At 53.1% G+C, this 22,069-nt stretch overlaps 1 protein-coding gene across 1 annotated transcript in view; it reads right to left on the bottom strand.

Moving 5' to 3' along the window:
* The window catches only part of LOC138473467 (deleted in malignant brain tumors 1 protein-like), a 107,013-nt gene extending 85,215 nt beyond the window's left edge, over window positions 1-21,798 (bottom strand). The window contains exons 1-3 of the mRNA XM_069612113.1: window positions 21,723-21,798; window positions 11,572-11,901; window positions 10,853-10,881 (exon numbers count right to left, since the gene is read on the bottom strand). Of these exons, the coding sequence (XP_069468214.1) occupies window positions 10,853-10,881; window positions 11,572-11,901; window positions 21,723-21,798 (435 nt within the window). The remainder of the gene's footprint in view (window positions 1-10,852; window positions 10,882-11,571; window positions 11,902-21,722) is intronic.
* Between the last annotated feature and the right edge of the window lie 271 nt (window positions 21,799-22,069).

Here is a 22,069-nt window from a genome sequence, read left to right as displayed (position 1 = left end):
GTGTACACTGTTTGCCTTCTGGTGCCCACTGTGTCCCGGCAGCACATGTTCTGTGACCGATTATGGATCCAGTACATGCCTAATTTGATGTTTGATGTGGTCTGTCACTTAGATGTGATGCTCAGGGTGTGCATCACACACAATGGCTGTTCAAGAGTGCTGTGCGCTGAGCAGTGTGATGCAGGAGTAGGACACTGCACACATGAGCTGCAGTGTTGATTTTGCAATACATAATGTGCATGTAGACAGGCATTCATTGTGAAGTTACGTCTACGACTGTTGTAATGCATTTGGAAACGACTTATTTTGGGTGGGAGATTTTGTTGGTCTGTCATTTCATCTGATTCCGGGTCAGGCATCATTGTCCGATGCCACTGTACATTTAGGACATGGCAATGTGTACCTTATCATTACTGCGTTGGTGTATGGGTATTGCTTGCCATGTCATGTTGATGTTTGGGAGGGTTTGAGTGACATGACAGTGATGGCCATGGCCTGTTTTGCAGGTGTGTGTGATGCACACCTTGCATGTCCGGGTCATCCGCTTCTCAGAGCAACTAGCTGGGGGTAGATTTCTCTCCGCAGCAGGGCCCTCCCCCTGGAACAGACTTCCTGCCTGACTTGAACTTGAGGGGAACCATCTCCAGTTCTGGAAGCACCTCAAGACCTTCCTCTTTGCTTCTGCTTACTCTCTGCCTCTCCCTTGCAGAATTCTTCACTGGAACTGCACAGGAGCTGCAACTGGGCCACTCTCACCGACCTCGGTCCCTGGCCCAGCCACTCTCCACTTGCACTGCCTCCCTGGCAACCCCTGCACTGCAGTACTGTCTCTCTATCCCTACAGCCCTCCCTCCCCAGCACTTGTCTGCACTTACCTTTGTAGTTGCCACCAGGCGACCTATGTATTATTTTTTTGGCCTACTTCCCCTGTACTGGTCTCCCCCCCACCCTTCCCCTTGCACTTTTCCCTTCCCCCTACCCCTGCACTTGCACGATCTCAATGACACCTGGCCCAGTAGTACCGTTCTCTGTGTTCCCTTGTTCCCCCCTCCCTGCCTCATTGCGCCTTGGAATACTTGTGTATGGCCCATATCATGTCATATGTCATATGTGTGCCTTTTGGTCACACAGGATAGCTTGTGTTGAAGTAGCTAGGGATGCAGACGATGTGGCACTTCCATGGCAACTATCTCAGGGTGGTAGGGTTGTGACAGTTGACTGTCTCTTTGTCATCATCGATTGTCACCTGGTATGTGCCAGGCCTGTGCGCACTCCGCAGGGGTGGGAGTTTAGGTGAAAAATGTGGCCACAAGCTGGGTCCGGGCTTCCTTGCCACGTGCCCTGTCCCCTCCCATGGGCAGCGCCTGTGCCTGTGGTTGGAGATGTGGGGGCACCACCATGTCCACCGGGACGCCCTGCCGTGTTGCAACATTGTGCAGGACACATGCTGCCACAATGATCCTGCACACTACTGGTGGTGCATAGAGTAGTTGCCCACCAGAGCGGTCAAGGGAGCGGAAACGTGACTTGATCACTCCGAATGTGCGCTCCACTATGCCCCTGGTTGCAATATGGGCGGCGTTGTATCTTATCTGGGGTGGTGTGGTGGGGTTCCAGATTGGCGTCATCATGTGGTTGCTCAGAGGGTAGGCACTGTCCCCTGGGGAGGTGATAATAGTTGAGATTATTAGGGTTTGGATATTTGTCTGTGTGTGACTTGCATGCATGTGCAAGGGCATTTGTACTGACCTAGGAGCCATGTGTCGCCATGCTGCCCAGCTTCCAGGGCCCGGCTCAGGGCGGACATTATGTATATGAAACTGTCATGGGTGGAGCCAGGGTAGTTTGCATAGACAGAGGTGATGATTCCCTTTGCATCACATACCACCTGTACATTGATGGAATGCCAGTGCTTGCGGTTTCGGTAGATGTGCTCAATGGCCCTAGGTGGACGTAGGGCCACATGGGTGCAATCTATGGCACCGAGCACTTTGGGGAAGTGTGCCACCCTGAAAAAATCCAGGACAACGGTCTGCCTTTCTGCGGGTGTTCTGGGCATGTATATGTGCCTGCGGACTGAGGGGCGCGCTGTCATGATTGCCAGTACCTGGTGTAGGCAGCGTGACTGCGTGGCCTGTGAGACCCCCCCCACTATGGCAGTGGTCCGCTGAAATGACCCAGTGGCCAAAAAATGCAGGACATTGAGCAGCTTCTCCAAAGGGCTCAATGCTTAGGAGCAAAGGGTGGGGGGTTTGAGGTCATCTTCCCACTCCCTGACCAGGTCTAGGATGATATGGGGTGTAAACCTATACCTGCCGTAGACCTGGTCGTCAGGCATCCCAAAAAGGCTTGTCCGTGGTGCGAAAATGCGTGCCCTGGGTATTCTCCTCCTCCTGCAGTGTCCCACGATCAGTGCAGCGACAAATGGGGCATTCATCGTAGCTGTATATACGCGTTTGTTGTTTGCGCGCACTTTTATGCTGTGCGCGGGGACGCCTCCGCCTGCCTTCTTGTGGGCAGACGCGTTGACGCCTGTGCACGTCTTTTGCCGTGCGCGGGTTTCCCGTATTCGGATACGTGGTAAGACTGTAGGTTCGAGTGTCATCGCGTGTGATCGGAGGGGAGTGAGCGTACACGCAATTGGCCTGGGTACGTGTGTTTCGGGGTGCGCGGGAAGTTTCACACGCGATTAGCCTGGGTACGTGTGTTCCGGGGTGCCGGGAACTTTCACACGCGATTGGTGGAAATCCACGTGTGTTCTGTCATCACGTGCAATGAGGGAAACACCTGTGCGCGTCACGTCACAGACGCGCTCACGCGCTAAGAGCCTTTGGTCCAATGAAATCGCATATGCGTGCTGCCGTGCATACGCGCTAAGGGCCTTTCCTCGTATTACACGCGGACGTGCAGTTTTCCACGCGCGCTTACGCGCATGGGCCCTTTCCTCGTATTACACGCGGACGTGCATTTTTTCACGCGCGCTGAAATGCCCATGCACGTCTGTACGCGTCACGTCACAGGGGCGCTTGCGCTTGAGGGGCCTTCTGTCCAATGAAAATGCGTATGCGTGCAGATGCGCTTACGCGCTAAGGGCCTTTCCTCGAATTACACGCTGACGTGCAGATTTTTCACGTGCCAAATCACTCCGTATCAAGCTGGCCACGCGTAAGCACACGGAAGACCACGCTCCTGCCCAGAAGGCCGAACTACTGCCCCCAGAGCCCTGAGCACGCTCCCACCTGCCATCTGGTGCTGCCTGACTGCCTGCTGCCCACGTGCCCTGCCATTTGCTGCCTGCACATCAGCCAGGGGTGCTGTTGCTGTGACCACCCCTGCTGGAACCGAAGACTCCCGACTGGGATTCCATCGCTCCACAGCCCAGCCCCAGGACCCAGTTGCCCACCCACTCCTGCCTCTGGGGTTGTCATGTCCGGGCAAACACCATCTGAGACCACTGACAACCCCCGGCCAGAGAGGCAGAGGGGCACCAGCTTCAGTGCCACCGAAGTTGGTGTCCTGGTGGAGCAAGTCCTGGGGCAGTATGATGCCCTCTTCGGAAGTTCCCGCGCCGACAAGAAAGGACGGACTCGGATCTGGACTGGATCTGGACTGACATTATGACTGCCATCAACGCGGAGGGGGTGGCAGTCCGCGACTTACAACATGTCAAGAAGCACTGGGAGGACTTCAGGTCCAGGACTCTGAACAAGGCCCGGCACCTCTTGAAGGCAGCGGATGCCAAGGGGCGCCGGGGCCACTTGTCAGAAGAACAGATGAGGGTCCTGGAACGCATATCCCCAGCGCTCCACGTCCAGGTCCTTGAGAGGCAGACCTGTCTGGAGTCGAGCAGTGAGTGTACATGCATCCTGATTGTGAGCAGTGCATGTGGTGATTATTCAGTAGTGTGCAGGTTGCACATCTGTTTGTATGGGGTCGAGTATGGGTGGGGGTGTACAGGGCCGTGGGGCTAACACATGCGAGGGCTGGAATGTGTGAGACATGGATGGTGCTTGTGTGTGTAGGCTTGCATGCCAAATGCAGTTGTGTGGGCACACATGTTTGGATGAATGTGTATGTAAGTAGACATGTCCGTGATGTCACGCATGTATGTTGTTTTCGGCTGCATGTATCAGCACTGTGTACATGTGCATGTGTGTGTATTTGACAAGGGTGCAACAGTGATGCAACATGGATGCATGTGACAGCGGTATGTGGAAGCCTGATTGGCAGATGTGACATGGGTGCCCGTCTGAACACTGCGACACTTGGCAGAGGTGTACACATGCATGCAAGTGTGGTGGTGTGTGTACATGTGTGGTGCACTTCCTGTGTTGCATGTGATGTCTGGCTCACCTTTGGCTGCTCATGCTGTTGTATGTGTATGGATGGTGGTGGCAGTTGCGATATGGCTGTGGTATGGCTCATGTGTGCGAGTTGTAATGACATGTGTGTTGGGGATTGTGATGACATGTCTGAGGTTTGCCAATGCCACTCATGTACAACTGTCATGTGTGTATGTGTCCATTGTACAGTGCCCTGATGCCTGTGTTTTGTTTCTCCCTGTCTGCAGCGTCAACTGATGAAGAGGGCGGAGAAGGTGCTGTGAAGGCCCGGCTCCCCTCCCATGTTGTGATCTCGTCGGGGAGTGAGGAGTCCGGTGCCGCGTCCCAGGCCGCAGCTGCCGGGGGGAGGTCCAAGAGGCGGAGGTTGGAGTTGGACTCCTCGGCAGCAGAAGGGGCAGCTGGGACCCCACAGGGCCCAACAGGGGAAGATGGCACGGAGCCATCCAGGTTGGTGGGGGGTTTGGTGGAGGAGGAGGCCGTGCAAGCACCAGAGACGGGTTCTGGAGGTGGGGATCCCACTGGTGCTAGTGGTGCAGTGCAGGACCAGGGACAGGAGGCAGCACAGGCCGCCGCGGAGGTGCCTGTGTGCAATCCTGTCCCTGATCCTGTCCCTGCATCATCTTGCACCAGCAGGGATGCCTACGTCCAGACCCGTTTTCAGGCAGGGGATGAGCTCACGTCAACTGGCCTTCGTCTGCCTGCGGACGTGGCTATCCAGGTCCGGGTTGAGCCTGTCCTGGCTGGTGTGGCGTTGCGTCAACGGGCCATGCGAGGTGACCTGCAGTCTTTTCATGAGGAGACTGCACGTCATCTCGAATGGCTCGTTGACCACGTCAGCCTGCTGGGACAGGTCACCCAGGCTGGATTCCTCCGTCTGATGGGGCTTGCTACGACCCCCTACTCAACTGGACCCCCTACGCGCCAGTCGTCCTCCGTGCCATCTTCCCACCCATCAGTCACCTGGGTGCCCTGTGGAGCTGCCTCTGACGGTGCGGCCAGGCTGGTGGAGGAGGCATCCCTGCCACAGTCGGGAGTCGGACGTCCAGCAGGGGTGGCCACATCTACGACTGCACCCCAGCCGGCGGAGGATGTGCAGGCAGCAGGAGGCAGTGCACGGGCAGAGGCACAGCAGCAGCAGCAACGTGGTGGGAGCCATGAAGGCTCGGGGCCTTCAACATCGGAGGGGCAGGCATCGGCCGGAGGGCAGGAGGACCCAGGACAGAGAGTGTCTTCCGTGTGGCAGCGGTTGGGCCACGCCATAGATGCGGAGCGGCAGCGGGCGGAAGAGGCACGGCTCACAATGGTCAGGGCGGAGAACTCCATGCGGAGGGCCCTGAGGCGGGCCGAGTGCTTTGAGGCAATCCGCAGGGGTTTGGAGGTGGACACGTCGACGGCCCTGCGGACCGGCGGGGCCATGGAGGAGGACCGCCTCCGGGACATTGAGCAGGAGTTCGATGATGCCCTGGCCCGGGACATCCACAAGTGAGCCGTGAAACTAGCCAGCTGCCCTTGTACATAGTTATGTAGGTAGTGTTAGGTTTCATTTTTGTTTTGATTTTATTTGGACCTTTCGGACATTGGCCACATTTTTGTATATAGTTTATTTTATTAGTTAGTGTAGTTAGATAGGTTTCCTTTCTTTTGTTGGGATAATGGACCCTGGCTTGTTCCCATGTACATAGTTCACTGTTGGATTGTATTTTCTTTTTCACATTTTAACCATGGAGCAATGGCTTTCTTTTTTATTTCCCATTGGATTTTGTTTTGTGGACATTGACTTTGGACAACATTACTTTGGAATTTTATTTTTGGTTTTGCTTTTTTTCACGGACATGCTTCTTTTAATTTTTGTACATTCACATTTCTGTTTCTTCATTTTTGATTCTATTTATGTTTCCTTTAATACATATTTTTTTTGGTGAATTTCAATGTGTGGTATCTCATTGGTTTCATGCATTTCATGATATGTGTTTTGAGATTCACTGACACCCATTGGGTGTATGTGAGGGAAATGTGTTTGTTTCGGAACTTGCAATTGGTGTTCTGTGATGTAATTGCAAATTATGAGTGGGTGGATGCAATACTCGGGTGGGTGTTTTGCATTTGGAGGCTGACCATAGGGACCAGGGATCTAGATTGTGATGACATGTTGGCTGGGGAACATGAGTTGCACATGGGTGGGGGCTTGCTGGCAGGTGCCCCACAGTGCTGGGGGTGGGGGTGGTGGGGAACATGAGTTGGACATGGGTGGGGGCCTGCTGGCAGGTGCCCCACAGTGCTGGTGGGTGGGGGTGCTGGGGAACATGAGTTGGACATGGGTGGGGGCCTGCTGGCAGGTGCCCCACAGTGCTGGGGGGTGGGGGTGGTGGGGAACATGAGTTGGACATGGGTGGGGGCCTGCTGGCAGGTGCCCCACAGTGCTGGGGGTGGGGGTGGTGGGGAACATGAGTTGGACATGGGTGGGGGCCTGCTGGCAGTTGCCCCACAGTGCTGGGGGTGGGGGTGGTGGGAGACATGGGTGGGGGCCTGGTGGAGGCTGTCCCTGGTGGCTGGGGGGTGGGGGTGCTGGGAGACATGGGTGGGAGCCTGGTGGAGGCTGCCCCTGCACTGCTGGGGGGTGGGGGTGCTGGGAGACATGGGTGGGGGCCTGGTGGTGGGTGCCCCTGGTGGCTGGGGGTGCTGGGAGACATGGGTGGGGGCCTGGTGGTGGGTGCCCCTGGTGGCTGGGGGGTGGGGGTGCTGGGAGACATGGGTGGGGGCCTGGTGGAGGCTGCCCCTGGTGGCTGGGGGGTGGGGGTGCTGGGAGACATGGGTGGGGGCCTGGTGGAGGCTGCCCCTGCACTGCTGGGGGGTGGGGTGGTGGGAGACATGGGTGGGGGCCTGGTGGAGGCTGCCCCTGGTGGCTGGGGGGTGGGGGTGCTGTGAGACATGTGTGGGGGCCTGGTGGGGGGTGCCCCTGGTGGCCGGGGATGTGGGGGTGCTGGGAGACATGGGTGGGGGCCTGGTGGTGGGTGCCCCTGGTGGCTGGGGGGTGGGGGTGCTGGGAGACATGGGTGGGGGCCTGGTGGTGGGTGCCCCTGCACTGCTGGGGGGTTGGGGTGGTGGGAGACATGGGTGGGGGCCTGGTGGAGGCTGCCCCTGGTGGCTGGGGGGTGGGGGTGGTGGGGAACATGAGTTGGACATGGGTGGGGGCCTGCTGGCAGGTGCCCCACAGTGCTGGGGGGGTGGGGGTGGTGGGAGACATGGGTGGGGGCCTGGTGGAGGCTGCCCCTGGTGACTGGGGGGTGGGGGTGGTGGGAGACATGGGTGGGGGCCTGGTGGAGGCTGCCCCTGGTGGCTGGGGGGTGGGGGTGGTGGGAGACATGGGTGGGGGCCTGGTGGAGGCTGCCCCTGGTGGCTGGGGGGTTGGGGTGCTGGGAGACATGGATGGGGGCCTGGTGGAGGCTGCTCCTGCACTGCTGGGGGGTGGGGGTGGTGGGAGACATGGGTGGGGGCCTGGTGGAGGCTGCCCCTGGTGGCTGGGGGGTGGGGGTGGTGGGAGACATGGGTGGGGGCCTGGTGGAGGCTGCCCCTGGTGGCTGGGGGGTTGGGGTGCTGGGAGACATGGGTGGGGGCCTGGTGGAGGCTGCCCCTGGTGGCTGGGGGGTGGGGGTGGTGGGGAACATGAGTTGGACATGGGTGGGGGCCTGCTGGCAGGTGCCCCACAGTGCTGGGGGGTGGGGGTGGTGGGAGACATGGGTGGGGGCCTGGTGGAGGCTGCCCCTGGTGACTGGGGGTGGGGGTGGTGAGAGACATGGGTGGGGGCCTGGTGGAGGCTGCCCCTGGTGGCTGGGTGTGGGGGTGGTGGGAGACATGGGTGGGGGCCTGGTGGTGGGTGCCCCTGGTTGCTGGCGTGTGGGGGTGCTGGGAGACATGGGTGGGGGCCTGGTGGAGGCTGCCCCTGGTGGCTGGGGAGTGGGGGTGCTGGGAGACATGGGTGGGGGCCTGGTGGAGGCTGCCCCTGGTGGCTGGGGGGTGGGGGTGGTGGGGAACATGAGTTGGACATGGGTGGGGGCCTGCTGGCAGGTGCCCCACAGTGCTGGTGGGTGGGGGTGCTGGGGAACATGAGTTGGACATGGGTGGGGGCCTGCTGGCAGGTGCCCCACAGTGCTGGGGGGGTGGGGGTGGTGGGAGACATGGGTGGGGGCCTGATGGTGGGTGCCCCTGGTGGCTGGGGGTGCTGGGAGACATGGGTGGGGGCCTGGTGGTGGGTGCCCCTGGTGGCTGGGGGTGGGGGTGCTGGGAGACATGGGTGGGGGCCTGGTGGAGGCTGCTCCTGCACTGCTGGGGGTGGGGGTGCTGGGAGACATGGGTGGGGGCCTGGTGGAGGCTGCCCCTGGTGGCTGGGGGGTGGGGGTGGTGGGGAACATGAGTTAGACATGGGTGGGGGCCTGCTGGCAGGTGCCCCACAGTGCTGGGGGGTGGGGTGGTGGGAGACATGGGTGGAGGCTGCCCCTGGTGACTGGGGGGTGGGGGTGGTGGGAGACATGGGTGGGGGCCTGGTGGAGGCTGCCCCTGGTGGCTGGGGGTGGGGGTGGTGGGAGACATGGGTGGGGGCCTGGTGGTGGGTGCCCCTGGTGGCTGGGGGATGGTGGTGCTGGGAGACATGGGTGGGGGCCTGGTGGAGGCTGCCCCTGGTGGCTGGGGGGTGGGGGTGCTGGGAGACATGGGTGGGGGCCTGGTGGAGGCTGCCCCTGGTGGCTGGGGGGTGGGGGTGGTGGGGAACATGAGTTGGACATGGGTGGGGGCCTGCTGGCAGGTGCCCCACAGTGCTGGGGGGTGGGGGTGGTGGGAGACATTGGTGGGGGCCTGGTGGAGGCTGCCCCTGGTGACTGGGGGGTGGGAGACATGGGTGGGGGCCTGGTGGAGGCTGCCCCTGGTGGCTGGGGGTAGGGGTGGTGGGAGACATGGGTGGGGGCCTGGTGGTGGGTGCCCCTGGTGGCTGGGGGGTGGGGGTGCTGGGAGACATGGGTGGGAGCCTGGTGGTGGGTGCCCCTGCACTGCTGGGGGGTGGGGGTGGTGGGAGACATGGGTGCGGGCCTGGTGGAGGCTGCCCCTGGTGGCTGGGGGGTGGGGGTGGTGGGGAACATGAGTTGGACATGGGTGGGGGCCTGCTGGTAGGTGCCCCACAGTGCTGGGGGGTGGGGGTGGTGGGAGACATGGGTGGGGGCCTGGTGGAGGCTGCCCCTGGTGACTGGGGGTGGTGGGAGACATGGGTGGGGGCCTGGTGGAGGCTGCCCCTGTTGGCTGGGGGGTGGGGGTGCTGGGAGACATGGGTGGGGACCTGGTGGTGGGTGCCCCTGCACTGCTGGGGGGTGGGGGTGGTGGGAGACATGGGTGGGGGCCTGGTGGAGGGTGCCCCTGGTGGCTGGGGGTGCAGGGGGACATGCGTTGGTGGGCAGTAGTGCACGTTGACATGTGGGTTGGCTGGTGGGCATGGCCATGGTGGATGGGGTGCCTGCAGGACATGTGCTGGGTAGGCCCCTGTGGTGTGAGCCACCTGCAGGGGCCGTGGAGGTTGTAGAGGGAACACCTGGGAGGACCCACACGTGCAATTCACGTGTGCTGCTCCCCGCGCACCCCTGTAATACACGTACCCTGATGAGATCGCATGTGGAACTTCCCGCGCACCCCTGTAATACACGTACCCTGATGGAATTGCGTGTGGAACTTCCCGCGCACCCCTGGAATACACGTACCCTGCTGATGTTGCGTGGGATACTTCCCCCGCACCCTGAAATACACGTACCCTGATGAGATCGCGTGTATGACTTCCCGCAAACCCCTGAAATACACGTACCCCGCTCAATCGCGTGTGTAACTTCCCGCGCACCCCCGAAATACACGTACCCCGCTCAATCGCGTGTGTAACTTCCCGCGCACCCCCGAAATACACGTACCCCGCTCAATCGCGTGTGTAACTTCCCACGCGCCCCCGAAATACACGTACCCCGCTTGATCGCGTGTGTTGCTTCCCGCGCACCCCTGCAATACACGTGCCCCGCTCGCACAGGCCCAATTGCTGTATGTTGCCACTTTTGTGATGCGCTGGGACTCTACCGCCTGCCTTCGTGTGGCGGACGTGTTTCAGCTTGTGCGTGTCTTTGGCTGTGCGTGGCTTTGCCCTATTCGATTCCATGAATACGTGTGGTTCGAGTGCGTGTGGGCGTTCCGTCTGCTTCCCTGCAGTACATCCCCAGTTACGCCCTTATTTTCGTGCGTTGTTCCCCATTCCGCGCGTTACGCCCCATGTCCTGCCCACTTTCTGGTGTATGCGCCGAGGTTGTGCGCTTTCACTGTGTGCGTCGCGCACGCCTTTCAGGATGTTGCAGTGACTTGTGCGCCATGCACGGGTTTGGCGCACATCCCGAGGTGTACACGCGCAGGGACTTCCATGAATCGCACGCGTGCGCCTGTTTTTTTCCGCTTGCGCCTGCTTGCGCCTGCTTGTGCGAAGATTTTCGGCGCACGTTTGTTCCATGAATCGGCCCCTCAGTTTGTAAATATGTACATTTAGGTGTCAACTGTTAGGCATGGATACCTCTCATGAGACAACCGGCATCTTGTATATAATGTTTATACTGTTTTTTTGCTTTATCCTATGCCTTTGCGGCGTGCATTGTCTATTCTTGACGCGTCTAGCACTATAACCATAGCTGGGCCTCACACCTCTGTATGTAATCAAGCTTTGCAATCCTCTTGATGCCTCTGCGCCTTGCTACCTCTGGGTTAGGTGCGCAATATAAATAAATCAATACTAAATACTAAACATAGTGATCAGATCAGTTTCTTGTCAAATTTTGTGATCTTTGATCAGCGACGTCAAAGGTCAATGAGAAAAATGTTTTCTGAATGTGAGTGCCATATGTCTTTGACAATAGCGTAGCTATCGTGACACTTTAAGATACAAATTAAGAGAGAGAAGGAGAGGAATCTGTACATATCTATCTTCTAATACATGGTCTGGTCTCTCTAGAGAAGCCTGCAGTGTATTTTTTATTATGAGGCAGTTGTGATGTCCTTCATGAAAACATGCATCCATCATCTGCCCAACAAATACCCGCTGATTCATTCAACCCAAAGTCTTCCTCTCGTTTATTTCTCTCCAAGCTTCATATTTTTCCGTTTTCTTTACTCTTTGAAGACGCTTCGGAACTACATAATTTTGTATAATAGGAGAAATCAAAATGTGATGTACCTGAACAGACAACCCCAGCATCGTTACTATGGAGACAGTTGTTTACATTCCATCCTCTGTTGGGGCAGTCCCACAGGTGCACCTCTTGTCCTTTGCAGAGAACATCGTCCAGAAGAATGCTTCCAGTGCCCTGACCAAAGAAGGCCCCACCACGAGAAGCCACGGCAGTTCCACATCCCATCTGTCTGCACACGACCTGCGAATTCACCAAAGTCCAGAAATGGTCACACACCGTCCCCCAGGCTCCTCCATAGTAAACCTCAATGCGCCCGGTACAAAACTGCCCGCTGCCAGCAAGGCGCAAGGCCAGTGTTTGGGTATCTGGAGGGGTAAGGAGACAAAAATAACATGTATTTGTTATCAAGTGCAAAAGATCATACACAATTCTTGAATCAATAGGAAACATGCATGTTTATTCACTCAGTATGTCAGCATTTAGTGCAAGAGTTGCTTTAGGGAAGTCAGTTAGGAACACAAAGGAGTAAGTGTGGCATTAGCCACTCTTAGACCAGCAAAAGTAGGTGTTCCAAAGGATGTGTCTAAGAGTTGTCAAGACAGTGTATAGAAAACACAAACATGCTGTAAGGTGCAGCTTGACTTGTGTGCACAAAAATTAAAAGGTATATTTGAAAAGCCAGGGAATGCACTTAATTTAGGCCTAGACGTTCTAGCTGTAAGTGACGCATGAGGGGCATCAAAGTGAAGATGTCAATGTGCGAGGTAAGTGGAGTAGGGGCAATTACTTACTGATAATGTTCTTTCTACAGATTCTCTGCCAACAGACTTGTCTGGATAGATATCCACCAGCGTCAGCTGTTCTCGGAAAAACAGAGGGCATAGTGCAGCTTGACTCATGCACCTTGACTCTCAAGCTCCTCGACTCTAGACATGATGTCGGCTTTCATACTTAAAGTACACACTATGCCCCCTACCTCATTGTGTCACCTTTTCCTTCTGTGCTCAAAAGCTGAGGGAATCGATTCCCTTGTTAAGAAAACATATAAACAAAATGGGACTACTTTTTTTTAGTGAGGAACTATAGCCAACAACAACAAATTAACGTAGCTTTTCGGAATCAATATTTGTTAAATATAGAAAACTCAAATGAGCAGACTGAATTAACAGTGGTCCTCTTTTTGGATAGGGGCTCGTGGGGGAGGACTGAATACCAGGAAGGAGACCAGGAGGGGTCCCACCGAGCTACCGCAAGATGTAGGCACTGGAGGTGACAGAACTATGTAACAACTTCAATGTGCTTATAGCCGCATCTTTATCAACAAATGTAAAAAGATGGGGAGAAAAATGGTTCAAAAAATATAATCTTATTTTATTTACTAGTTACTCATACGTTAAAACAAGACCGACAGGTCACATTTGCAAATTTAGACAACATAAAACAAAATTAATAGGAAGACAATTCATTTAACATTTTTTGTCCTAATGTTCACTCCTTGAATACATTAAATTTCAAAGTGATGTTAGTAACACATGGGTGACTTTGCAAGATGCAATTCCTATCCGACTATTTGCAGGGTCCCCATGTACATTGTGTCAATATTTGTTAAGCACTTGGCAACTTTCTCGGTACTCAATAATGTCCATCTTGACATTCACTAAATGCATTTATTTGTTCAGCAACTTTCTTGGCCCATATAAAGACCATGGAGCGCCCCGATATGAGTGCCCTCTCCCTGTCACTCACCAGTATACAGAAGCTCTTCTGGGTGCTTGAGCAATACTCTTCTGCTTTCGCTCGCTCTCCTCGCTCACAACGGGAGCACCGACGAGCCGCGCTTGCTGCTTCTGGACATTCTTGCTGGCTCCTGCAGCGTAGTGGAGATTTCTGTGTCCCCTGGCTCCAGCTGGGGACACACGGCTCAGAGCTCTGGAGGGCTCTTGACTCTCTCGAGGCTCTCTCCTGCATCAGCGTCCTTCTCGCTCTCCTGCAAACCCGGCATCCTTTTCACTGGCTCCTCCTCTCCAGCCTGCCTCACGGTACCATGGCTTCCCAGGCGGTTCTCTTACTGAATGTGGGTCACTCCTTTTTATATGCACCTGTAGCCTCTTAAGGCGTTGCGGTGCAAGTCCTTTGCCTGACTACAATTACCTCTATCACTAAGATATGCCTGACCTTTAGAATGGTATTCTACAGTCCACTTCCTAATACTGAAGTGGTGTTCACAGGTGGAAGTGTGCATTACTCCTAGTCGCATCTTCCTCGTCCCAGTCTTGAAGGGACCTGAATGGGATACAGTCGGAGTGTGTGACAGTGGGGAAGAGTGTTAATTACCTATGAAGGTTGGGATGTATTTTGACAGTTTCTAGATTTTATTAGAGGGGATAAGAGTGGGTTTAGTATGTCCAGACTAGGAGGTGTTCTCCTTCTTGTTTTCTTCCTTGTCCCTCTATAGGTATGATTTATCGGAGGTCCATTTTTCCAGGAGTGAAGGGAGGAGGTTTGACAATAACCTATGAAGGCTTCCTGGACGGAAGGCTCATTGTAGAAGAGAAATGGGGTATACTGCGTCTTTCTGAAAGACACCCTCACTCCATTCCCCACATTTCCTCCACCCAGGTGATCCTCCCTCGCGTATCCACCCCCAGGGTCGGGATCCACAAGCGATGGCCCTTCCCAGGTCAAATGAGCAGATGATTCTGGGGAGAAGGAAGTGAGTATACGTTCAGGTTTCTCACAGTGCATAAGAATCTTTTCTGTACTTGCTTAGCCTGGGGCCACTATGCCTTCCTCATAAAAGGGGCATAGCAAAAACGAACCCCTTCCTCTTGCACCAAAGTTGACGGATGAAAACAGGGAAGGCTGTTATACCGCCATTCCTAAAGATTTTGCCATGATTTTTGACTCTTTACATTTCTTCAGAGACTCATATGCTTTGGGGGCCAAAAAGATGCTCCTTGTTGAAAGCCATGTCCAAGCATCTTGTTTAAATTTCCAGGAACAACCCTCACCGTCAAAGGTAATCGGCCCTGCAGAGAACCGCTGACGTCCACACAGATTGTGGAAAGCAATCAAAGCAGCCTGAAGAACCTGGTAGGCCGCCTCCTTAACATCATTTATGATGTCCAAAAAAACATATGTAACCTCTCCCTTCGGAAAATGAGCTAACACCTCACTCCACAGCACATTTCAGAATTTCAGAAGAGCGCAGGAGGAATTCACTGCCTTTAGCACAATGATTCGGGACTCAAAAGATTTTGTCTAAGACGGAATTTGTAATTTTCAAGTCTCTGTCCATCGGAAGAGTCGATGTCCTTAAGTTGACCATCACAACCTGGACTAATAAGCCCTCGGGACTCCAGTGCATGGAAAGGAAAGACTGGTCACCAAGTGCTTGCATTGTAGGCTTGTATTTCTTGGTGATCTCCTTGTCGATGGCCACGGTCGTGCACAGGTGTTTCCACAATGCAATAACCAGATCTGTGATGGCCGCGTTAAATGGAAGAGCCGTATCCGACTACGACCCCTTGTGTAGGATATCTGTCAATTTGTATTGTTCCAACAGCTTTGAGGGGGCACAAAGGCCTAGAGCCCACCACCTTCTCAACAGTTTTACCAAATTGTACATTCAGGTGCATGTATGGCACCACCTGTGTCATACTAATGTCAGTAGATGTGTCCAAACCATCGTGAAGGCCGGAGGGCAACTCCTAAGAGCACCGCCTGAACTGTCAAAAAACCTGACAGAGGGTGGATCCGCCCCCCCCCGTCAAGCAGTTCAAAGCTGAAGGGGCCTGGATCCTCCTCTTCGTTGAAGATCGAGTGCCTCAACTTAAAATACTCAGTCCTCATTTCAGGGACGAAACTCAGGGTCTGCAGAGTGACCGGAGCCAAAGCTACCGTCACAATGGTTGACACTGAAGCACTGGGGCCCCCGGCAGTAATGGTCGAACTCGACGTACTAACCTTCTTTGACTTCAAAGGTGCTCAGCTCGAGAGCATGTGTCCCATCTCTGATGCATTTTTACTGGCTCCCCTGTTCACAGTAGTTGGCAATAACGCTGACGATGTCAAGGCTGAAGCCATACCAGTCTCAAAATTTGTGAACAGATCAAGCATTTGCTGCTCTTATTTTCCCCACTCTCCTGACATGCCCCCATGGACAGGTATGACTTACCCCCTTCGGTTGATGAGTTGCTGTCATCTCGTCTGTGCCTAGGCTTCTTTTTCTTGTGGGAAAACGAAGAAGAGGAGTGATGGGACTCACTAAAGGAGTGAGTTCTCGGTATCAACTTTTTATGGTGACTGCAGAGATTCCTGAGTTTCCTGCTGAGCATATTTCATGTGGGATGGCAGAGTTGGCAAGTCACAGACCGGAAGGATTGACTCCCTTGGGTAATATGAAGCAGCAGGTATTCTTTTATATTTAGCAGAGCAGTGTAACTCTGCTTTCCAGTCCGGAACAATTGACACTTTGCCAATTTTAAAAGCTCTAATTTGATGCTTGCTTCGATATTTTGAGGGCTGGATTAAGTATTTTAACGCATTTACATCACATATATCCTTTATAAAAACATATTTTTCTTTTTCATGACAGTTGAAAACAATGAGTTGTGGTGATGTGTCTTTGTTACCAATTGTTCTCTGGTGTGTGGAGGAACACTGCGCCTTGTTGCAGGAGGATCACCTGGGAGCACGGACTTCGGGAGTGGGACACCGGATGGCGAGACACGATATCCCTCGCCCTGCAATACCTTTGCCCCATCCTACCATGTAGGATATGTGAGAACCTTACTCCACCCCCCTTTCCCTTCTCCAACACTTTCCCATGGACAGCCCGCTGTGGGAGAAAACAGACTCACATCCACGCAGTGTACCTGGCATATCCCGCTACTATGGTCAGGTGAAGTCAGGCAATTACTCACAATCACTCACACCTAACTTCCATTAAATTTCCCCACACGGATAAGAGGCGGAGCACGAGAGCACACTCTGAGTGAGGCAAAGTATATGAAGGAACATCAGTTTTGAGTCGGCAGCTGAATGAGGGGAGAAAGATGGCAAACCAAGAGGGGTTCGCAAGGAGGGAAATACCCTTGACCTTTTCGGAAAGAAACTGTTACTTTCAAGAAACCTTTGATTCTGGAAGCATAAGGCTATGAAACCAGACTGAAGAATCCTGCATTGTGTGTTGGAGATACCGAAGGCCCTCACGCGTAACCGACCAAGGAGGGGTGGAGCAGCAGACACTGGGGTATCGTCCTTGGCTCCAAGAACAAAGAAGTGCAAGAGAGATCAATGCAGCCGATGAGTTGGGGAGAATAATGCAAGACCGGTCTGTGTCGAAGTCAAGGTTGTAAGCAGCAGCATTGTATAAAGAGCACTGGAACGAGAATTGTTAAACGTGTGTGACGAAAGACGCCATTAAACCTAAACTGCTGATGAATGTTTGAACTTGAGAAGAAAAGATACGATACCGTTGAAAGAGGGGTCCGGCATCATGAATGTGCTCAATTGAAGGTCTCTAAGGTATCCCCGGCCAAGAGATACGAAAGTAGAAGATTGATGAGAACATTGTGAAAAGTAAATCAAAGTGGTCCTACGACGGTTTAGCAAAACCCATTGCACATTCGAAAGTCTTCGATTTTGATATCAAGAGGATACGAGCCTGAATGATGGAGGTCCATGGTCCGAGCCAGAATGAGGGAGACCAAGAGTAAACATTGTGGTAAAAAAGTGTCTCCAAGCCTGAAGGAGGGAGACACATGATAAACACTGAAAGCGAGAACTTGTGCATGTGAAGATCTTGATATGAATGAAACTTTGATACCTGTTTGTTACGACAGGCCCTCTGCAGTAAGAGACTGGTGAAGGAAAAGAGACTTTGGCAGAAAGGCCCTGATATTTATGTTTTGAACTGTGTCCTCATGGCAGAGAAGACAGAGTGCGTGCAAAGCTCGAACGTGCCGCCTTGCCCCGTGCTGAAAATGTGGTGAAGGATATTATTTCTTCAATACTTTTCCTTTTTGCATACATTATTGTCCCACACCCTTTTGTATTTCAAAGTAAGGATTGGCAATAGGTTTATTAGTATAGGCCCTTTGATTTTGACAGAGACTGCATTATTATTATTTGATGGTCGTAGCTTGCTCCCATCCTTAGATTTAGGTTACACAGGCATTCAACCAACCCACTGATGTTCAATAAACACCATTGAAGTGTGATAACTTGTGTCTGTTTTCATTGTTTGATACCATACCTTCCTTACATCTCCCAACTGATCGATCACACTGAATCTGTTGGTTGCCCCCACGACCACCAGTCTGGCATCAGAGCAGCCAGAGGCACAGAAAAATCTCTCCCGAAGACCTGTGAAGGCTTGCTCTCAAATCTTGATTCAAATTCTCCCTCCGTTCTCATCCTTCTCAATATTTCCTCTGCCTTTGATACAGGCAATCATGTTACCTTGATAAATTGGCTCTGGCACTGGAATGGTTGACCTACTTCCTGTCTGACCAACCTTCTCAGGTTCAATTGGGCCCTTTCCTCTCCACCACACTCTCCACCTGCGGTGTCCCTCAGGGCTCTATCCTCTTGCCGTGGCTCTTCAACATCTACCTTGCCCTTCTGGCCCACTTGATCTCCACCTTCTCTCCTCATTCCCAGTGATATGCGGACGACATGCAGCTCTCCTTCAAGTTTCCCTCCACTTCCTACTCTCTCATTCCTGACAATCTGACCAATATTCAGGCACTGTGCGCTGCTAAAGTTCTCTGCCTTAATGCCAGTAAGACTGAGATCCTTCTCATTGGAACCCCTGCCCATCCCTCCTATTCTCTGGCTGCCCTCCATGGGTCCCCTCACCCTCTTGTGAGGCTAAGGACCTTGGCATCATCATTGACTCCTCGTCCTCAGAGGCATTCTCCCTTTCCTCGCCTTCCCCCAGAAACCCAATGTCTCCAGAGCTCTTGTCCTCGCTAAGATGGACTAATGAAACAGCCTCTTCCTCAATCTACCTTTATCCTCTCTTTTCCCCTTCATCTAATCAGAATAGGATTGCGAGGCTTATCCTTGGTTCAAGACCAGGACTGCACCTCTCCATCCCTAGAATCTCTCCACTGGCTCCCAATGGCTGTGAGGATCAAGTTCAAGACCCTTTGCATCAATCACAAGGCTTTCTGGGGTCTGGGAGCCCACTACATCCAACTCTATCTCCCTATGTACCTCCTTGCTAGAACCCTTTGTTCTTCTAGCTCCAACACTTTGCAGATCAGACACTTTTCCAAGAAGAGAGTGTGGGGTAGATCTCTGTCTTCAGCAGGAGCCTCCCTCTGGAATGGCCTTCCTCTCTGACTCTGGCTTGGCTGACCTCTTTCCTCTCAGATCGACCCTCCCAGGTCCAACTTGGGTCCTTCCTTTCAACTATCTTCCTCTCTACCTGTGGTGTTCCCCAGGGGTCTAAACTCTCGCCCTGGCTTTTCAACCAATACCTGGCAACTCTCGCCCACTACATTGCCATTTTCTGCTCAAAATTTTAGTGCTACGCTGACGACACTCAACTCATTTTCAGGCTGCTCTCTGCCACCTCCTATCCCTCTCTCATCTCTGATTGCCTAACTGCCATTCAAGATTGGTGTGCCGCCAATGATATTTGTCTGAATGCAGCAAGACGGAGATCCTCCTCATCGGCACACCTTCACCATCCTTTCCCCTCACTCTCTGGCCGCCTCCCTTGGCCCTCCTCCTACCCCCACCTGCGAGGCTAAGAACCTCGGGGTCATCTTTGACTCCACCCTTTCCTTCTTCGCCCCATCTCTGAGGTCTCTAAAAAGTCAAATTTCCGACTGCACCTCCTCAGAGGTACTCTGCCTTTCCTCTCCTTCCCTCAGAAGCTAATGGTATCTCAAGCTGTGGTTCTCTCTAGCTTGGACTATTGTAACAGCCTCTTTCGAAATCTACCTGCCTCTACTCTCCGCCCTCTGCAACTAATCCAGAACAGGACTGCGAGTCTTGTCCTTGGCCTCAAGCCCTGGGATCGTATCTCTCCAGCTCTGAAATCTCTCCACTGGCTACCAGTGGATGCAAGCATTAAATTCAAAACCCTCCGCATTGTCCACAAGGCTTTCCGGGGCCTGTGTCCAAAATACCTTCAGCTATCCCTCCGCAAATACCTCCCCTCTCGAGCTCTTCGCTCCTCTACCTCCAACTCACTCAGGGTCAGTCGTTTTTCTAAGAAACGAGCTGGGGGTAGATCTCTGTCTTCGGCTGGGGCCTCCCTCTGGAACAGCCTCCCTGCCATTCTAAAACTTGAGGCGAACCATCTCTGGTTCCGGTAGCACCTCAAGACCTTCCTCTTTTCTTCTGCCTTCGCTCCCCCTCTACCCTGCTGATCTGTTCTCTCTTGGCACCGTGCACCTGGCCACCCTCTGTCTTTTGGGCCCAGGTACCTGCTCATCCTGCCACCCTCCCGCACTGCCTCCGGGCCACCCCTTGCACTCGGGTCTGTATCTGTACCCATACAGACCCCCCTTTTTCTTCCTGCACTTATCAGACCTACCCTGTCTGCTGCCTTAAACCTAGCACTTGCAAATTGCTGGCTGCATTACCACTGTTTGTTGCCTTTATTATTTATTTATTGTTATTTATCTGTTTCTCCTCTGCTTCGCACTTTCCACCTCTCCCCCCTTCCATGCACTTTCCCCCTCCCCCCTCTCCCATGCACTTGCGCGTTCTCAATGTCACTGGGCCTAGTACGATCGCTGTTTTGTTCTCCCCTGTTCCCCTCCCTTGCCTTGTCGCGCTCTGAAACACTTGAGTACGAGCGCGATAGAAATAAAATCTCAATCAATCAATAAATCTCAGGCTTGAGCTGCATCTCCATAACTTCTGAAAGCTTCTCAAGATCTTCCTTTTCTCTTTTTCCTTCCCTTTCCCTCTCTCCTGCTAATGCCCCCCTCTGCTGCACTGACTGGCTGCCTGCTCCCTTCTGAGACCTACATGGTGCCAGACCCTCCTCACCCAGTCTACACCCGAAACCCGGACTCCCTGACCTAACCACCTCCCCTAACCTGCACTTCCCCTGACTAGCCTGGTGGGGTGTGCATCCCTACTGAGCCTGATCCACCCCGGTCCTCGCACTTACCGTATTTTCTTTTTGGTTGTTGTTTTGTATTTTATTTGGTTTGTTACAAACCTTTAAAATATTTCATTTACACTAAACAGGTAATGTAAATAAAAAGGAGAAAAAAGAAAAAGCACGAAGCCGGAGGGCAAAAGAGAATCTTCACTACATATGGCGTTGCAGTTTCATTCAGTTCACAGTCCTCATTTATCCTTGAAGTGTTGCATCAGCTTCTGCCAGTCTTTTTATCAATTTTTCCTAGAAAAAATGTCAATTGAATAGTTAGTTTTCGATCTGAATCAGTAAAGAGTTCTTTCCACCAGTCTTCTACATCTAGGAGCAGTCTTCCGGCCATAATGCTTCCCATGTGGTTTGTTCGTTCTTGCCTCAAGTCTGAGCAGAATAGGGTCAGATTTTTTAATGTCTCTGCATGTTTTCCACAAAGACGACACAGAGTCGGAATTTCCTCTTTTAACGAGGGACTTGCAGTTTCTCTTGTTTGGATTTGATTCAGTCGAAAGTTCATAAAAATGGCCCTTCGAGGTCTTCCCGGAAATTTTTCTAAGTAGGTCTGGATACTATTGTACTTTCTTTCTTCACTCTGGACCAAACACATAACTCTGTGTTTGCATCATGTGTCTCCTGTTTCAATCCAATCTAGTGTCCATAGCAATGTTTTCACTTTATCCAGGTTATTTTGTAAGGTGCAGCACTTAAAGTTTTTTCACAGCAGTTAGCCCACAAGGTGAGGATGTTTTCAGTATTTCCACTTGCAGGATCTTTGAAGATGAGAAATTGGGGAATCACTTGTTCAATAGTCATTTTCCGGTATAAGGTGAGTGTGTTGCAGGTTACTCTCGCGTTGATGGATATCAGGCTAAGGTCCTGTTTTATGCATGCTGTCGGGACAACCCTTGGGAGCCAAAGCACCTTAGACCAAAATGAGTGTTCCAGGGAAGACCAAAATTCCGCCGGGCATCCAAATGCACACTCTGCTCCATGTATCAAAGCCGGAAACCACCTTCTGCTTATAAAAATTCAGGGCTGGTTTTAAGGAGAATTTACCGAATTGTTTATTCGGAATGCTGGCTTGAATCGCTAGCTTTTTGCATTTAGCTTTTGTTTTTTCAGCCGGGGGCATCATTGATGCTGTAACTGACACACATTCACAGGTAAGTGGTTTGCTTTACAGTTTCAATAGATTCACTCCCCATTTTCCACACAAGGTTTTTTTCCCCCCTTGGCATAGTTTCCCTTTTGCAGGTTCTGTAATACAAGTATTTCAGATTTCTTTGTGTTGACGCATAGGCCTTTTTGTTGGATATACTGATCTAGTGCATTTAGTTTGCGCTGGAGACCTATTGGTGTTAGGTTTAAAAGGACTAGGTCATCTGCGTACAATATCCAATTAA

Source organism: Ambystoma mexicanum, chromosome 8 (genome assembly GCF_040938575.1).
Source record: "Ambystoma mexicanum isolate Mex_15411 chromosome 8, UKY_AmexF1_1, whole genome shotgun sequence".
In the NCBI taxonomy this organism is placed as follows: Eukaryota; Metazoa; Chordata; class Amphibia; order Caudata; family Ambystomatidae; genus Ambystoma; species Ambystoma mexicanum.
Note: the sequence above shows the minus strand (reverse complement) of the source record. Positions and strands in the feature narration are given on the sequence as shown.